This window comes from Emys orbicularis, chromosome 1 (assembly GCF_028017835.1).
Source record: "Emys orbicularis isolate rEmyOrb1 chromosome 1, rEmyOrb1.hap1, whole genome shotgun sequence".
In the NCBI taxonomy this organism is placed as follows: Eukaryota; Metazoa; Chordata; order Testudines; family Emydidae; genus Emys; species Emys orbicularis.
Window position 1 is genome coordinate 203,157,761 of NC_088683.1, and position 13,883 is coordinate 203,171,643.

Here is a 13,883-nt window from a genome sequence, read left to right on the forward strand (position 1 = left end):
GCTCCTTAAATGTAACATCGGAGCTCAATCTGGAAATCAGACATTCTTCAGATTTTGAGAAATATATCAAAGCTCTGATTCTCATTCTCAAGCCTCTTTACACTGTTGGGATAGCATGGCCTCAAAATGGGTGTAAATAAAAAGGAGTCTTTGCATAAATAGCCCTAAATTTTGACTGAAAGAGGCTTTAGTCTTAGCCTTATTTTACTGTTAGTGGCTACAAGTCTCACCAAGCTGTTCAAATTTTGGTCAGGCTAATGTGTAATTTTCATGGAGGGGGAAAAAAAACAACTAAACTGGTGATTTAGCATGAGACTGTCAATGAGGAAACATTACCAGTTCAATTGCTATCATTTTCTGACCTATTCCTAGAAATTAACAGGCTAAATGTATCAAAATTGTATTTTAAGAAGCAAAGCAATATACTAAATACATTTCCGGAAGTAGCAGCTGAATCCCTAGAGGAGTGTGAAAGAGTTATATTGCTCTGAAGTTGTACTACTGAAGAGTTTTAAAACAGAACAAGAAAAGAGAGATACTTGATGTTAAACCTGATACTCTGCTATGCATATAGTGTTCCAAAGTAGTTGAAGAATGCAAGTCTGCTACTAATACCTCCACCCATGTAGCCATAATAATACATTCATTTTCTTTTATAGAATATATCTGAAGGCAGAAAAAATCAAACTTACTTTGTTCTCCAAATCAGACTCTAAGCAAGGTGACTGCCAAAAGCCGTTAGAGAAGTAAGACCAGATCCTCTGCTGGTGTAAATTGGAGCAGCTCCAGGAAGGACCTATGTGGTCCTTGAACTTTTCTGCATACTATTTTTTTGCAATGCAATTCACGATAGCATGTTGACTTAATTCAACAACTCACTTACTTCTCAGTAGTGGCCAGACCCAGACCCCGTATGCACTGAAGTCAATGGGAGGTTTGCAAGTGACTTCAATGGCCCCACGATCAGGCCCGAGAAGATAAGGATACATAACGAACACTTTAGTTATGGAAGTAATACACTTTTCTACAAGTAGTGCAAAGAGTGCTGCACACTAAGCCTGATTTTAAAAAACAGAACACTAAAGAAAAACTATTGATTCAAAACCACTATAACTAGTTCTATCCAGAACACCAGGGGAGAAGCTTGATCAAATCTATTTCATTCTGACTGGAAGGACGAAGTTCAATTCCATCAAGCAACAGCATTTGCTAAGATAAATACTGTCATTTACCTTAATTTTAGATGTGTTTAATTATGCATCTGCATTTTTGACAATTCTGTAAAATATACAGTAGTTATCCGGATAGCTATCTGATTCAATGCCCACTGAATTTCACCTGAGTTAATGGATGCAAAGTAAGAGGTTTTAATTAAAATAAAAGCTATAGAATATCCTTTTATCACAAATGTTTGCTCTTTCTAGCAGTACAAGTACTTAGTTCTAGATTGGTCTTCTCTGCTGAACAATGGGCTCTGAGAGCTTTTGGGTGTGAATGGTTTCTTAGGAAAACCACTGCAAGCTGTCGACAGTGTGTCTCCTTCACACATGCATATAATTAACTGACTAAATGTTCATCAGGGAATACAGCTACATATACAAAAAGATCCAAGAATACAGCATCTTTTTTTTTAAGAAGGCTTGAAGAATTACAGTCCCAAGACATCTGAGGATAACACAATGAACTCTACTGTCCAAGTGAAAGTTGCTACAGTAGATGCACGTTCAAAAGGTGCTAGACTTTAAAAAAAAAATATGGTCACTTATTAGAAAAAAGCCCACAGCTTTGTAAGGTAAGCGAAGAAAAACTGTTCTATGTGCCTTTCTCACCCCCATCTTCCTCCCACTGTGTTTTATCAAAACGTCACAAGTGACCTTTGGAAATGGCATTGCCATTAGAGAGACAAGATGGGGGAGGTAATATCTTTCATGGATCAACTTCTGTTGGTGAGAGGAACAAGCTTTCGAGCTACACAGAGCTCTTCCTCCGATCCCAAAGAACTGCTTTTCATGTAGGCCACCCTACCATCATAGTTACTGTGCGGTCTTCCATGCATCTCCTGGTTACCAAAACAACATGGAAGTTATTTGTGGCAGGGGGGAAAGCATCCTGAAGGGCCATCTAGTACTGCAGACTGTGTTAAGACTCTGATGACCAACAGCGGTTCCTTCACTGTAGGGGAGGGTTTCAGGTACTTACCCTGAATCTGACTCTGAGGCTGAGGGTTAAAAGCAGTGGTGTGGCTCAAGGAAGCTCGTGGGTTAGGTGTGGGGGCTGGGTGATGTGGGCTGACCCTCATGGCTGTGCGACGCAACTGCTCCAGTTCACTCAGACGCTCTGAAAAGGACAAGCTCCCGGGCTTTGTCTGCTCATCTAGTTTCTGACGATGTCCTAGTGTGGGAGGGGGGGAAAAAGATCAGAAAATCTCACTGACATATGCCTTTTTTTCCCCTCGATCCATTGGCAATGTACCTAACTGGCTAGTGGCAATCTGAAATTCAGCAAAGACTATTTGCTCTGTATTAACAGGAGACACAATCAAGTCATGCACAGTAACGGTATCACAAAGCGGTGTAACTCCTATGAGGTATGGACCACTCAAAAAAAACCGGCTACAAGTCACAGCGCCCTATTATCCCTATTATTGTGTATAAAAAAGCAGGGCCGCCCGGGCGCGGGGGGGTCAAGTGGGCAATTTGCCCCAGGCCCTGGGCCCCACAGGGGCCCCCACGAGAATATAGTATTCTATAGTATTGAAACTTTTTTTTATGGAAGGAGCCCCCAAAATTGCTTTGCCCCAGGCCCCCTGAATCCTCTGGGCAGCCCTGTAAAAAAGGAACATTTGGTGTGGTGAGGGCCTTTAAAATACATATTTTCAGCTTCTCTGACCTAAACCTGTACAGCAGTAGCTCCTCAAGCATTCAAACCCAGATTGTCATAATTCACTGCAATTAGACAAGTATATGCTACTACAGAAATAAAACCCCAACCCCAAACAAATAATGCTCTAGGATGCTTTAGGAACTGCTCTTTACAAATAAACAGGAAAGGAATGGAAGAAACAGTGTTTAACTAATGGAAATTATGGGGAATCAAAGTGTCTTTTACTAATATCGGGAGTTTCCAAAACATTAAGGGTTGGACTGTCCCCTCCCCTGCTGTGCCCTGAAGAACATCTTCTTGCTAGATAATGCTGATGTATTCATTGCTATCTTAAGTGGTGTAAGCGAGTGCACAGTGAACTCAGCCACCATCCCATGGGAGTTTCAGGGCCAGTGGCCATGGGGGAAGCCCTGGTGAGCCCAGCTCCAGCCTCCTGGTAAAACTTTGTTGGGTTGGTGGTGGTGAGGTTTGGAGTATGTGTGCTTGGGGGACAGCCTTTGGAGAAAGCAGAAAGCAAGGGAATGGCACAGATCCAGCACAGAACTTCCCAGGTCTATTGGTTCAGGGGATGAAAGCCCTGTTCAGATGCACAAGAGCACCATGTAAGGACAACTTTGTTTCATCTTTTTCCCGCCTCCTGGGGGTGGAGTGGAGTTCACTAATTGCCTAAAAGTTTACATATTGTCAACACTTTCCATCCCATTTGTGTCCCTTTGCTTCCAGTTCTATATGATTAAGCTCACTATCAAAGTATCTCATCATTAGAGCCTGACACCATGTTGTTGAATGGAAATGAAAGATTCTAGGTCACTGGTTTCAATGTGGCCCAGTTTGAGAGTGACCAACCCTGTTTGCCAGACAGTGTTTAAAATATAAACATATAGCTACCAGTGTTGCACCTGAGACATATCACCAAACGAACAGAAAGTGCTCTTTGAAAAGTTCTGTCTGTCCCCTACTGTACAATGCACTCTTTCACACAGCTCTAACAACACTTTAATTAAGACATAGGCTTTTTTTTTTCATTCTAGGGGGGAAATGTACATTTAAAAACAGTTCCCAGTAGCTGAAATTCTAAAATTAAATTCTATAACTCGCATTATGGTTCCAAATCTCACTGGCTCAGTTTTCTTCCTCCTACCAGACCCTTTGGCACAGCTTGCACTTTCTCAGATTCCACACTGCACTATAAATTATCCCAGGGAAAAAAAATTAAAAAGACACAGTATAGAGTCGTGATTTTATCATTAAGAAGGCTTCAAGGGGAAAAAAAAGAAAGACTTTCATCCAACACTTTAATAGTTCAAACACAACTTTCTTTCATTTGTCAGCAATGCAAATCAGGATTCTGATTCAAGTCCTTAGTTTATGGCACTTGACTTGAATGCAAACACACTGAGTCACGCAAGCTGTGTGCATATGTAAAAATGTCTCGTACATTCTGATTATATTAAACATGAGCCTGCTGGATTGAAGGCCCCCGGGCCAGGATTCAGAGTCTATTGCCATAATATACATTATTCTCAATCTGAAGTTCAAATCAATCAATTTATGCTTTTAATTTAGTGCTCTGTGTAATGTTTTACCCATTTAGCCTCCCTCCTTCTCTGTCAGGTGCTGCTCTCATGGCATCACATATTATTCCGGTGGCACGGAAATTAAGGGCTTGTCTGTACAACCCCTAGAAACCTGGTGATCACTTGAGTAACCCCACGGAAGTCAGTGGGATGAGGGCTGGATAAAAGCTGGTGAGATGAGAACTCCCCTTCCTGTTTCAATTTACTTTAAGCACTGTGAGAGTACCCCTGCTCCAGTACCTAGGATTCTTTAAACCCATTCACAAAATCCTCTCTCTAAGGCCAGGTCTACACTTAAAATTTAGATTGACCTAGCTACGTGACTCCGGGCTGTGAAAAAATTGTGCGCCCTGTGCAATGTAATTACATCAACCTAAGCACCTGTGTAGACGTGGCTAGGTCGACAGAAGAATTCTTCCATTGGCCTAGCACCTCTCTGAGAGGGGGATTAACAACATTGACAGAAAAAACCCTTTCCGTCAATGTAGGAAGCAATGTGTCTATGTGCAACAACTGTGCCACTGTAGTGTAGATGTGCCGTAAGTTAGCAGTGCAGTTTAGTGCGAAAGCCTGGCAGCAGGAATCTCTGTGGCGAAAGCAAGGGATTAGAAGGGGAGGATTCGAACCGGGACTTTTAAAATTCCATTGATGTAAATGTTATTTAGAAGAATTACGGGATCCCACTGGCTCCTTCTTGAGGAAACTGTCATTTGTTTTGTGTGGCAGCTTTGTGACGGGAGCTACTGAGGTATCACTGGAAATGTCATTTCAGGTAAGTGCCACTTACTGCAAAAGTGGGTTTTTGTTGTTTTTTATCAGCTGAGCTACTCAGCCTTTTTCTACTAGATGACCCTGGCAGGCAGCAATATAAGAACTTTAACTTCACAAAAGCCTACAGTATCAACGTGCAGTATCAGAAAAATATTACTAATATAAATGGTTTCCCCAAGCTATAAAAATGCATGGGCTGAGCATTGCTAGAATGATGTATCTATTTATTAGCTTTACTCTGAGCAGTTTGCACACATTGGTAAATGTATCCTCATATCACCTCTGTGAGGGAGGGATTTATTATTATCCCCATTTTATAGATGGGGGAATTGAGTCACAGAAAGAAGAATTGACTTGCCCACAGTCACAGAGTGAGTGGCAGACTCCTGACTCCTAATTTAGTGCTTAATCACAAAACCATCCTTCCTCTCTATGCGAGGGTGGAGAATAATGGAACAGGAATTCATTCACAAAGCGGTCCTCTCACACTTTATAGCCCATGAAAATAGTGGCAGTATTGAGTTTAAAGGGAACAAAGGGAACCAGTCACAGCAGAGAGGCAGAGAGAAAATAACAGAGAGGTAATAATATTAGGGTGAACATAAAAATGTGTAGGTGTTCTGTAGTTATAAAATAATAATTTGTGGCAGGTCACTTGCCAGACGGCGATTTGTTTTCCCCTCACATGGGTTAGTCAATTTAACAGTCTTCTTCTTGTTATCTTGTGGGCCAGACCCTCAGCTGGTATCAATTGGTACACTTCCATTGATTTTAATGGAGCTGCAGTGCTTTATAGCAGTTTAGGATTTGGCCCTGAGAATCTGATTCTCGTCTCACTCCAGCTTGTGTAAATCAGAAGTAACTCCACTGAAATCAGTGAGGTGGAAAACTGATGTAAGAAAGAGGAGAATTGGGCTCAGTGCTTGTAGTGCCAAATGATAGATTACACTTGACACTGGGGCCCAATCCTCCATTCCTTGCCTTCTCAAAACTCCCTCTGCTCTGTTGTGTCAAGTGTCCTCTGAACACAGAGAGGGAAGAAGGGGGTTGCCGTTTTTTTCCTGGACTGCAAGGTCATGCTATTAATGCAATATTTAGGACTCTATTTAGAATAAACAGGGCATCCAATCTGTTTTGTTGAATCACATTTTTATATCCCTTTTAAATATCATCTTCTTTGCACAGAATTTGAAATAAGGTGCATAGTGAAAACACTAACTTTTCTGATATTTTTACTGAAATACAACATGAAAGTCATTTTCCTCTTAATGGGGGAAAATGCAGTTTTATAGGCTTTAAGAGACTGTAGAGCATTCAGCTTGGACCGGGTCCATCTGGCTGGAACACTGGATTTTGAAAATAACAAAAACAAAATATCTTGGCAGCCCCCATTTTTCTGCACACTGAATGTTAATTGTAAATGTTTACTCATTTAGTGTTTAATATTGTGGCTGGCCATAGGGATACAATGTCAGCATTTCTAGCTGCCTCTTGAGGTGTGCAAAAAGAAATAAACTCCAGAATTATCTTCCTTTAAACCTACTTTATTATTTATTTCTTTAAACTTCTTTCATATTTATATTTACAGAATCAGGTGGAAAAGAAGAGAAGATAACAAGATATAAAATATAAATATGTTTAGTCTTCCAGTCCAAAACCTCAAGCTACATTAACTCCTCTTTGAGACTGCATATTATTTTAAGATTAGCCTTGGCAGAATTCAATTTTTATTTTTTAAATAATTCTGATGGACAATATCAATGTTTATTTTTAAGCACATTTTTCAATTTTTATCAATTAAAATTTTCACCATTGTGGTACACTGGGAGGGGGAGGGTCAGACAAGAATTATTTCATGACAGTAGACATTGAAATTCAAAAAGTTAAAGCTTTATAACCATTACAACATAAATTGTCAACATCACATGTCAAAATATGCAAAGTAAATATCCTTATATCAAACTTCGTAAGTTCTCAAGCAGCGTTTTTCTTTCTTTGCCTACCTATACATTTCAGTGAACCTCAATGGAATTGTTTCTCCATCAAGTTTGTGTGCATACGGTGAAATCGACATTTACTGACATTGACCATTAAAAGGCTAATCCTTCCAAGCCAATTTATGAGTAAACAATACGACAATGGTTTACAGAAGATAGATAGGAATATCCTTCAGTTTTATATCTCAGTTCCAACTATTGTTACAGTGAGAAAAAAGTGGGTGGAGAAGGGAATAATGCATTCAACTTAGCACATGGCAGCAATAATGGTTGTTTTTTTTAAAAAAAAGTACTGTACATCCCTACCGCCCACCTTCCAGATGGTAGTAATATCAAGGTAGATACAGTTTTATGCCAAACAGCTTTGCATTGTGTCTATAATTCTGAATAGATTCAGTTGTCAGTCATCCATAATATCCAAACTGACCACAGACTTGGGGGTGCTGGGAAGTGCATGAATAGGCTGGATATTACGTATGTGTGACATTCCCCTGAGCACTCACTGGCATCCAGATGGTCACCTAAAGTGGAATGTCTAGTGATGTCACCACAGAGTAAAGCCAAATACAAACTGACTGATACTGTAATATCATTTCTAGATGCATCTTCTTTGGCCATTCACATAGCCAACCTCACCCATTTGGTGTCCTTTTGGGAGGACAGTTTATTTTTGTGGGTATCTGCAAGCATTTATAGATATTAGACATTCCCACTATGATCTCTCTCTACTATGGGACTCAGACTTCACAACCTTAGCTGTCTTTCTGGCAGCTCCTGAACTTGTCTGGGCATTTCTATTTCTCCACCCTGATAATCCAACTTGTACATGTGTTAAATTATTTTTCCATGTTTATTTTTTCCATCCTCCTGTTTAAACCTATTCTGTTAAAAAAAAGTACATGTTGGGTTGACAAGAACTGTACAGCAGTGGTTCTCAACCAGGGGGCCACGGCCCATGAACCCTTTCAGGGGGGCTGCAAAGCCTTGCGGCTGAAACCCGGTGCCCCGAGCCCCAGCACTGAAGCCTCCCCCCAGTGCTGGGAACAGTGCAGGGCTGAAGCTGGCGGCCCCCATCAAGCCGGGAGCGGGGCAGGGCTGAAGCTGGCAAACTTCCCCCCCACAAGCCAAAAGCACCAGGGGGCCCCAGCACACACCTCCAATGCTGGAAGCCGCACTGGGAGTCCTACCCCCCTGCCCATACACAGCCCTAGCTACTCCGTCCCTGCACTCTGAGCTACCCCTGCACGCACAGAGCCCCTAGCTACCCCTGCACGCACACAGCCCCTAGCTACCCCTGCACGCACACAGCCCCTAGCTACCCCTCTCCCTGCACTCTGAGCGGTTTTCGAACTTTTTTAACTGAGTCCCCACTTGGAGTTACATTTTTTGGTTGCATCCCCCCACAGCCCAGACAGGCTGGGTGGCCTCCTGAGTGAGTCAGGAGGTGGAGGTGGTGCTCCCTCCCTGGACCCCGCCATGCAGAGCTGGCTCGAGCCCTTGCCCCCCAAATAGAAGTAAAACTACGCCTATGCCCAAGGGTCCCCCCCTCTCCCCGGCCCAGAGCCCCTGCTGGGCCCTGGTGTTTTTATAGCATGTTGAGGGTGGCCTCAGCAAGAAAATGGTTGAGAACCCCTGCTCTACAGTACTAACTGGTAGCTAGAATATATCCTACCTAAACCTTAACAACAAGGGAATTTGTTTTGTTTCCCATTCCTCCACCAACGTTTCTACTGAATGGTGACATACATGGATATGGATGCTGGCAGGCCAGGTGCCAGTTCATGCTAAGGTCCTCATGTTTCAACTGGATACTGACAGATACAGAGCTGGAATCTGACTGGCTCACTTGTGAGTTAATATTGATAAAATAGGTATCGGAATTATAAGAAAGTGTTTAGTATTTAGACTCTACTGAATGCTTGTGAGTTGCTGCATGCATTAATCTCACTTGTAATATCTGTGCTCCATTTGGTAATGTAATATTTGAGCAGTTGTATGGTGAGCCTCTGTGACTGTGTGAATTGCCATTCAGGAGAGGGACACTAACTGGTGTGAAGAGCTGCTTTTCTATAGAAATTGTTAAGCCACTCCCCAAAAAGGAGACCCATCAATACCAGATAGGCTATAGCTGCATCTTACCCTCCCTACATGTGGATTGAGATGCCATCAACACAAGGACTAAAGACTATTCTGCTCTTCTCCCCATGAGTCATGTAAGTGGACTTCTCCCATCAGCTGAGTTTGCATATAACAGGAGGGGCATAAAACCCCCAAACCAAAGGCAGTTAGATTCTAAGGGGAGGGAGAGGCAAGGTATTTCTAGGCATAAGCAAGAGATCTCCAGCTGCTTAGCCTGGGTTAGCCCTAAAGGACTAATAGAGCTTGCTGATTATAGAAACCTATATTACCTTTTGAAATCTAAGACAGTAACTCATTTGTGTGACTATGTGTGCTTACTTTAAACTTGTAAAAACCTCTCTAATTTCCTTTTACTATTTAATAAACCTTCATATAGTTTACTGGAGGATTGGCTACAAGCATTGTCTCTGGTGTGAGACCTAAAGTGCAATTGACTTAGGGTAAGTGACTGGTCCTTTGGGATTAGGAGTACCCTGAATATTGGTGTGATTCATGTTACACGGGGCCATCTATCATAGAGATATGCTCTCCTGGGTGGCAAGACAGACCGGAGTACTGGAGAGGACTGTCTGGGACTCCATGTTAAGGCTGTTAAAGTGCTTGAAGTTCTGCTCTTGATGTAGTTGGTTGGTGAAATCTAAGTTCAGAACTCACCAACAATTTGAGGTTTGTGCCCTGGTTTTTAACCGTCTGCCCTGAGGTTGGTACTCATGCTTGTGCATCACCGTTGGGAGCATCACAAGGTTCATGTGTGGAAATAGGCCAGCTGACTGAAGTAACAATAATGCAACAGAGCATATGGAATGTTTTAAAGAAGAATCAGTTCATGGAAATTACATTAGTTTGCAAAATTATACCCTCATCTTACTTTTTTTAACCACAACATATGTACTTTTAAAAGAGCTAATCCTTGCCAAGGTTAGAACACGAGCAATACACTGCCAAAAGACTCCTTTATTTCTTTATTGTTTGCATTTTTCCTCACAAAAACTGCCCTAAAAATATACTCCAGACATGGGGCTAAGGCCTGGTCTACACTTAAAAGTTAGGTCAACATGGCTACTGCACTCAGAGGTGTGAAGAATCCACACTCCTGAGCACAATAGCTATGCCAGCGTACCCCCAGTGGTGACACAGTGAGGTTGATGGAAGAATGCTTCTGTCGACCTAGCTACCGTCACTCAGGGCAGCAGCGTTCCTAAACCGACAGAAAAACCACTTCCATTGCTGTAGGCTGTGTCTACACTACAGGGTTATGCCAGCAGAGCTACAGCACCTTAGCTATGCAACGATAGTCCCTGGAATGTAGATGTGGCCTAAGACATAATTGCTGGCAACATGAATAAATGAACAGATGTGGAAACAAAACAAAAGTATAAAATGATAGCTCTGTCCAAAGTAAAAATCTAAAGAGACATTAGTTTCATACTGTTATTCCTTTTTGGTTAAATGATTTAATCAGTACATTTTAGGGCTTGCAAAAGGTACCAGACTGGGAACCTGGGAGAGTTAATTACTTTAGGCAGTATATACTTCCTGATCCTACCTTGCCTCAACTGGAATGACAAAAATCTAAGACCTGGCCTAAATTTAAAGTTAGGTAAGGAAAAATTCCAATCCCCACCTAACCCCAAGTGTCGGCGCAGCTATGTAGATGGAAGAGTCCCTCCATCAACCTAGCTACTGTTGTTTGGGAAGGTGGCATTCCTTCCCCTACAGAAAAAGCCTTCCGTCAGCGTTGACTGTGTCTACACTACGGGATTATGCCTTCATTGCTATAATAACCATTGCTCATGCTCCGAGACTTAGCCATGTTACGGGGAATTACAACAGGAAAAGTGAATTTTCCCCACCGTAGATGTTTACCGTTCAAACTTGGACAACACATGAAAACATAATCCTTCTCCCATGAAAAAAATAGCTACACTATTTGTTTGCCTTGAACCAAAAAAAAAAAAAAAAAAAAAAAAATCTTTGCATTCATTGAGTACATGGAAAGTAATTTAACTCACGATTGTTTTGCTGTGCAATAGTTCAGAATACCTGACTTTTCAGTGAAATGGCTTGAACATTTTCTTCTTTGACTTAACAGTCCCTCCACTGTAGTAATACTATGTAGTGCCCAAGCAGGATTCCAGCTCATTGAGAGCTCATAAATTTCTTGTGGTTCTGCCTAGTCTTTATTTTATATTTTTGCACCACTTTTATTTCCTTCATTTTCTTTGCAGCTGCAGAGAGATATAGTAAGCTACTGTATAGTACTTTGAAAGCAGGGCCTCTGAGTAGTTTCCAAACTGCATACAAGCAGGTTATTCTTTAAGCTTGTTTTCTTTGGCTTGGTGTTAGCAGCATAGAATGAGTCAAACAGTATTAACTTTCAACAGGGAAGTGATGTGGTCAACCAAAACTGTTCGCGGCTAGATTGTGAAGATAGGTAGAGCAGGTAACCAAGACCAGCCCATAATGCAGTGTGTAGGCAGGAAAGCAGGCAGATTCTTAGTAATTAAGTCAATGTTACAGCCTAAACTTTTCTGCCAGTTTGTGATAAGGTTACACCGTAGCCTTACAGTTCCTGGTCAGTCTTAGAAAGATGGTCAGATTAGTTCTTTGCCTCAAACTATTATACTTTGGATCAAAAGTTTTATGCTGTACAAAGAAATGGGAGCACTTTCCATCACTGGCTGGTTTAACTTCCTTCACATATCTCCCCTCCTCCATTTGTACATACTGCTCCTCACCTGTTCAGGGCTAAGGAGAACAAACAAGTTGCTCTTTCTGTGATATGCAGGCTAATATTGTTTCAGATATCGACAGAGTGTGCTGTAGGACAGACAAATCTTTCTCGGTTACTCCACAGATAGACGTACGCAGCCTCCTCTATACACCATTCTCCCTCTCTTAGGACATAGGAGTCGAACTCCACTGGCAGAGGCCATTGCACAACCAACATGTGAACAGCCTGGCCCCCATGGAACACCTTTTAACATTTGTTAAAACTCAGCTGCTTCTTCATTTTGTCCATTGTGGTTGATAGGCAAAAGGCAAGAATCTGAATCACCTCTGGAGCAGAAATCTTTTTCCAGGAACTTGTTCATTCCAGCGTATCAGAGAAGGATATAACGATGACAGCCTCCAGTGTTTCTGTCTGTGTCTACATGAAGGAAACAACTACAGCGTCTGATAACAGAAGACAAGTTGAGCTCTGACTGCAGCATAAAAGCATTTTTACTTCTGGAAATTAACTACAACGTGAAAAACATGGCTGCTCACTGAGAAGCAACAACGTTGTGCAGACACAAAGCTATGCCGTCACCCTGAGTGCCTACCATTCTGTTAAACCCCATAACTAAGAAGGCCTGGAAAACAGAAGAACCACAGGTGTTCAGCTGCATGGAGGTGGAGAGAGGAAGTGGACTGTGGAAATGTCGTGTAACGGGACTTGGTGGAACTCCCTTGGCACACACCACTGGACTTCGCTCCAGGGCAGCTCTCTCAACAGCAGTGCAGAAGGCATTTGTGGGAGGATGCAGAACAGGACAGAGGCAACGTCAGTAGGTCCACAAACTATATAGATCCATTGGCTAACCACCCTATGTGGTAGCCGCATAGACAGTTTATGTGCTGCAGCCTGGAAACTGCAGTTAGTTGATTGCACAGCACATCCTAGGCTTGATTCCATTTCCCCTGATCCCACGCAAGGCCCCTACAGAAGCTTAGAACCTCTCATTGCCTCAGGCTTTAAATCAAGGATCAGAATATGGTCCTTAATGACAAAAGGAAGACTAAGGAAAGACAAGACCGATAAATCTGAGAGAGTTAAAGGGCCCGGTTTTGTGAGATGCTGAGCAACCTCACTCACATTGAGTTCAGTGGAAGCTGAGAGTATTCAGCACTCCTCTATAGGATTGGTTCCTAAATGAGAAGGAACAATCAACACGTATATATCCAGCTGTCTACTTTGTGCTCTTTCTTCTGCCTACTAAAGTAAATATATTATGTTAAATAAAATAACTTGATTAGATTGCCTATTAAACACCCTTGCTTACACACAAGTCTACTTGGTATTTCCCCATATTCCTATGGAACAGTCAGAAAGACGTACTTGTACACCAGCCTTAATACTACAAGGTTCTCCTTGGATAAATGATGATCACCTCTCCTCTATGCGCTGCAGTGGTTTGGCAATGCTGCAGAGTCAGCTGGTGAGGAAGTGGAGTATTTACTGCATTTTTAGGGAGGGATTTTCAAATGCATTTGCACTGGCCTAACTCTGCTCCCATTGACCTTATTGAGAGTTCTACCATGACTTAATTGGGAGCCAAGTTAGACCAATGTTGAACATGTCTGAAGATCCCAGAATACCAATACAAGTACAAATAAACACTTAAAAATATGCACCACCGTCAATAAATGAGAACTATGGTTGTAAAAGCAAATACCCACTACAGAAATAAGGTCAACAAGAATGAAAAGATTTAAGAGAAATTGAATGATTTGGTGACTGTTTTAGATTCAA

General features: G+C 41.9%; 1 protein-coding gene across 3 annotated transcripts in view; it reads right to left on the bottom strand.

Moving 5' to 3' along the window:
* The window catches only part of RUNX1 (RUNX family transcription factor 1), a 204,359-nt gene that overhangs the window by 33,424 nt on the left and 157,052 nt on the right, over positions 1-13,883 (bottom strand). For 2 of the 3 annotated variants that reach the window (XM_065402432.1, XM_065402439.1), the window contains one exon: positions 2,200-2,391. The exons of the other annotated variant lie outside the window; for it this stretch is intronic. In XM_065402432.1, coding sequence (XP_065258504.1) covers positions 2,200-2,391 — 192 coding nt within the window. The remainder of the gene's footprint in view (positions 1-2,199; positions 2,392-13,883) is intronic. 3 annotated transcript variants of the gene reach the window in all.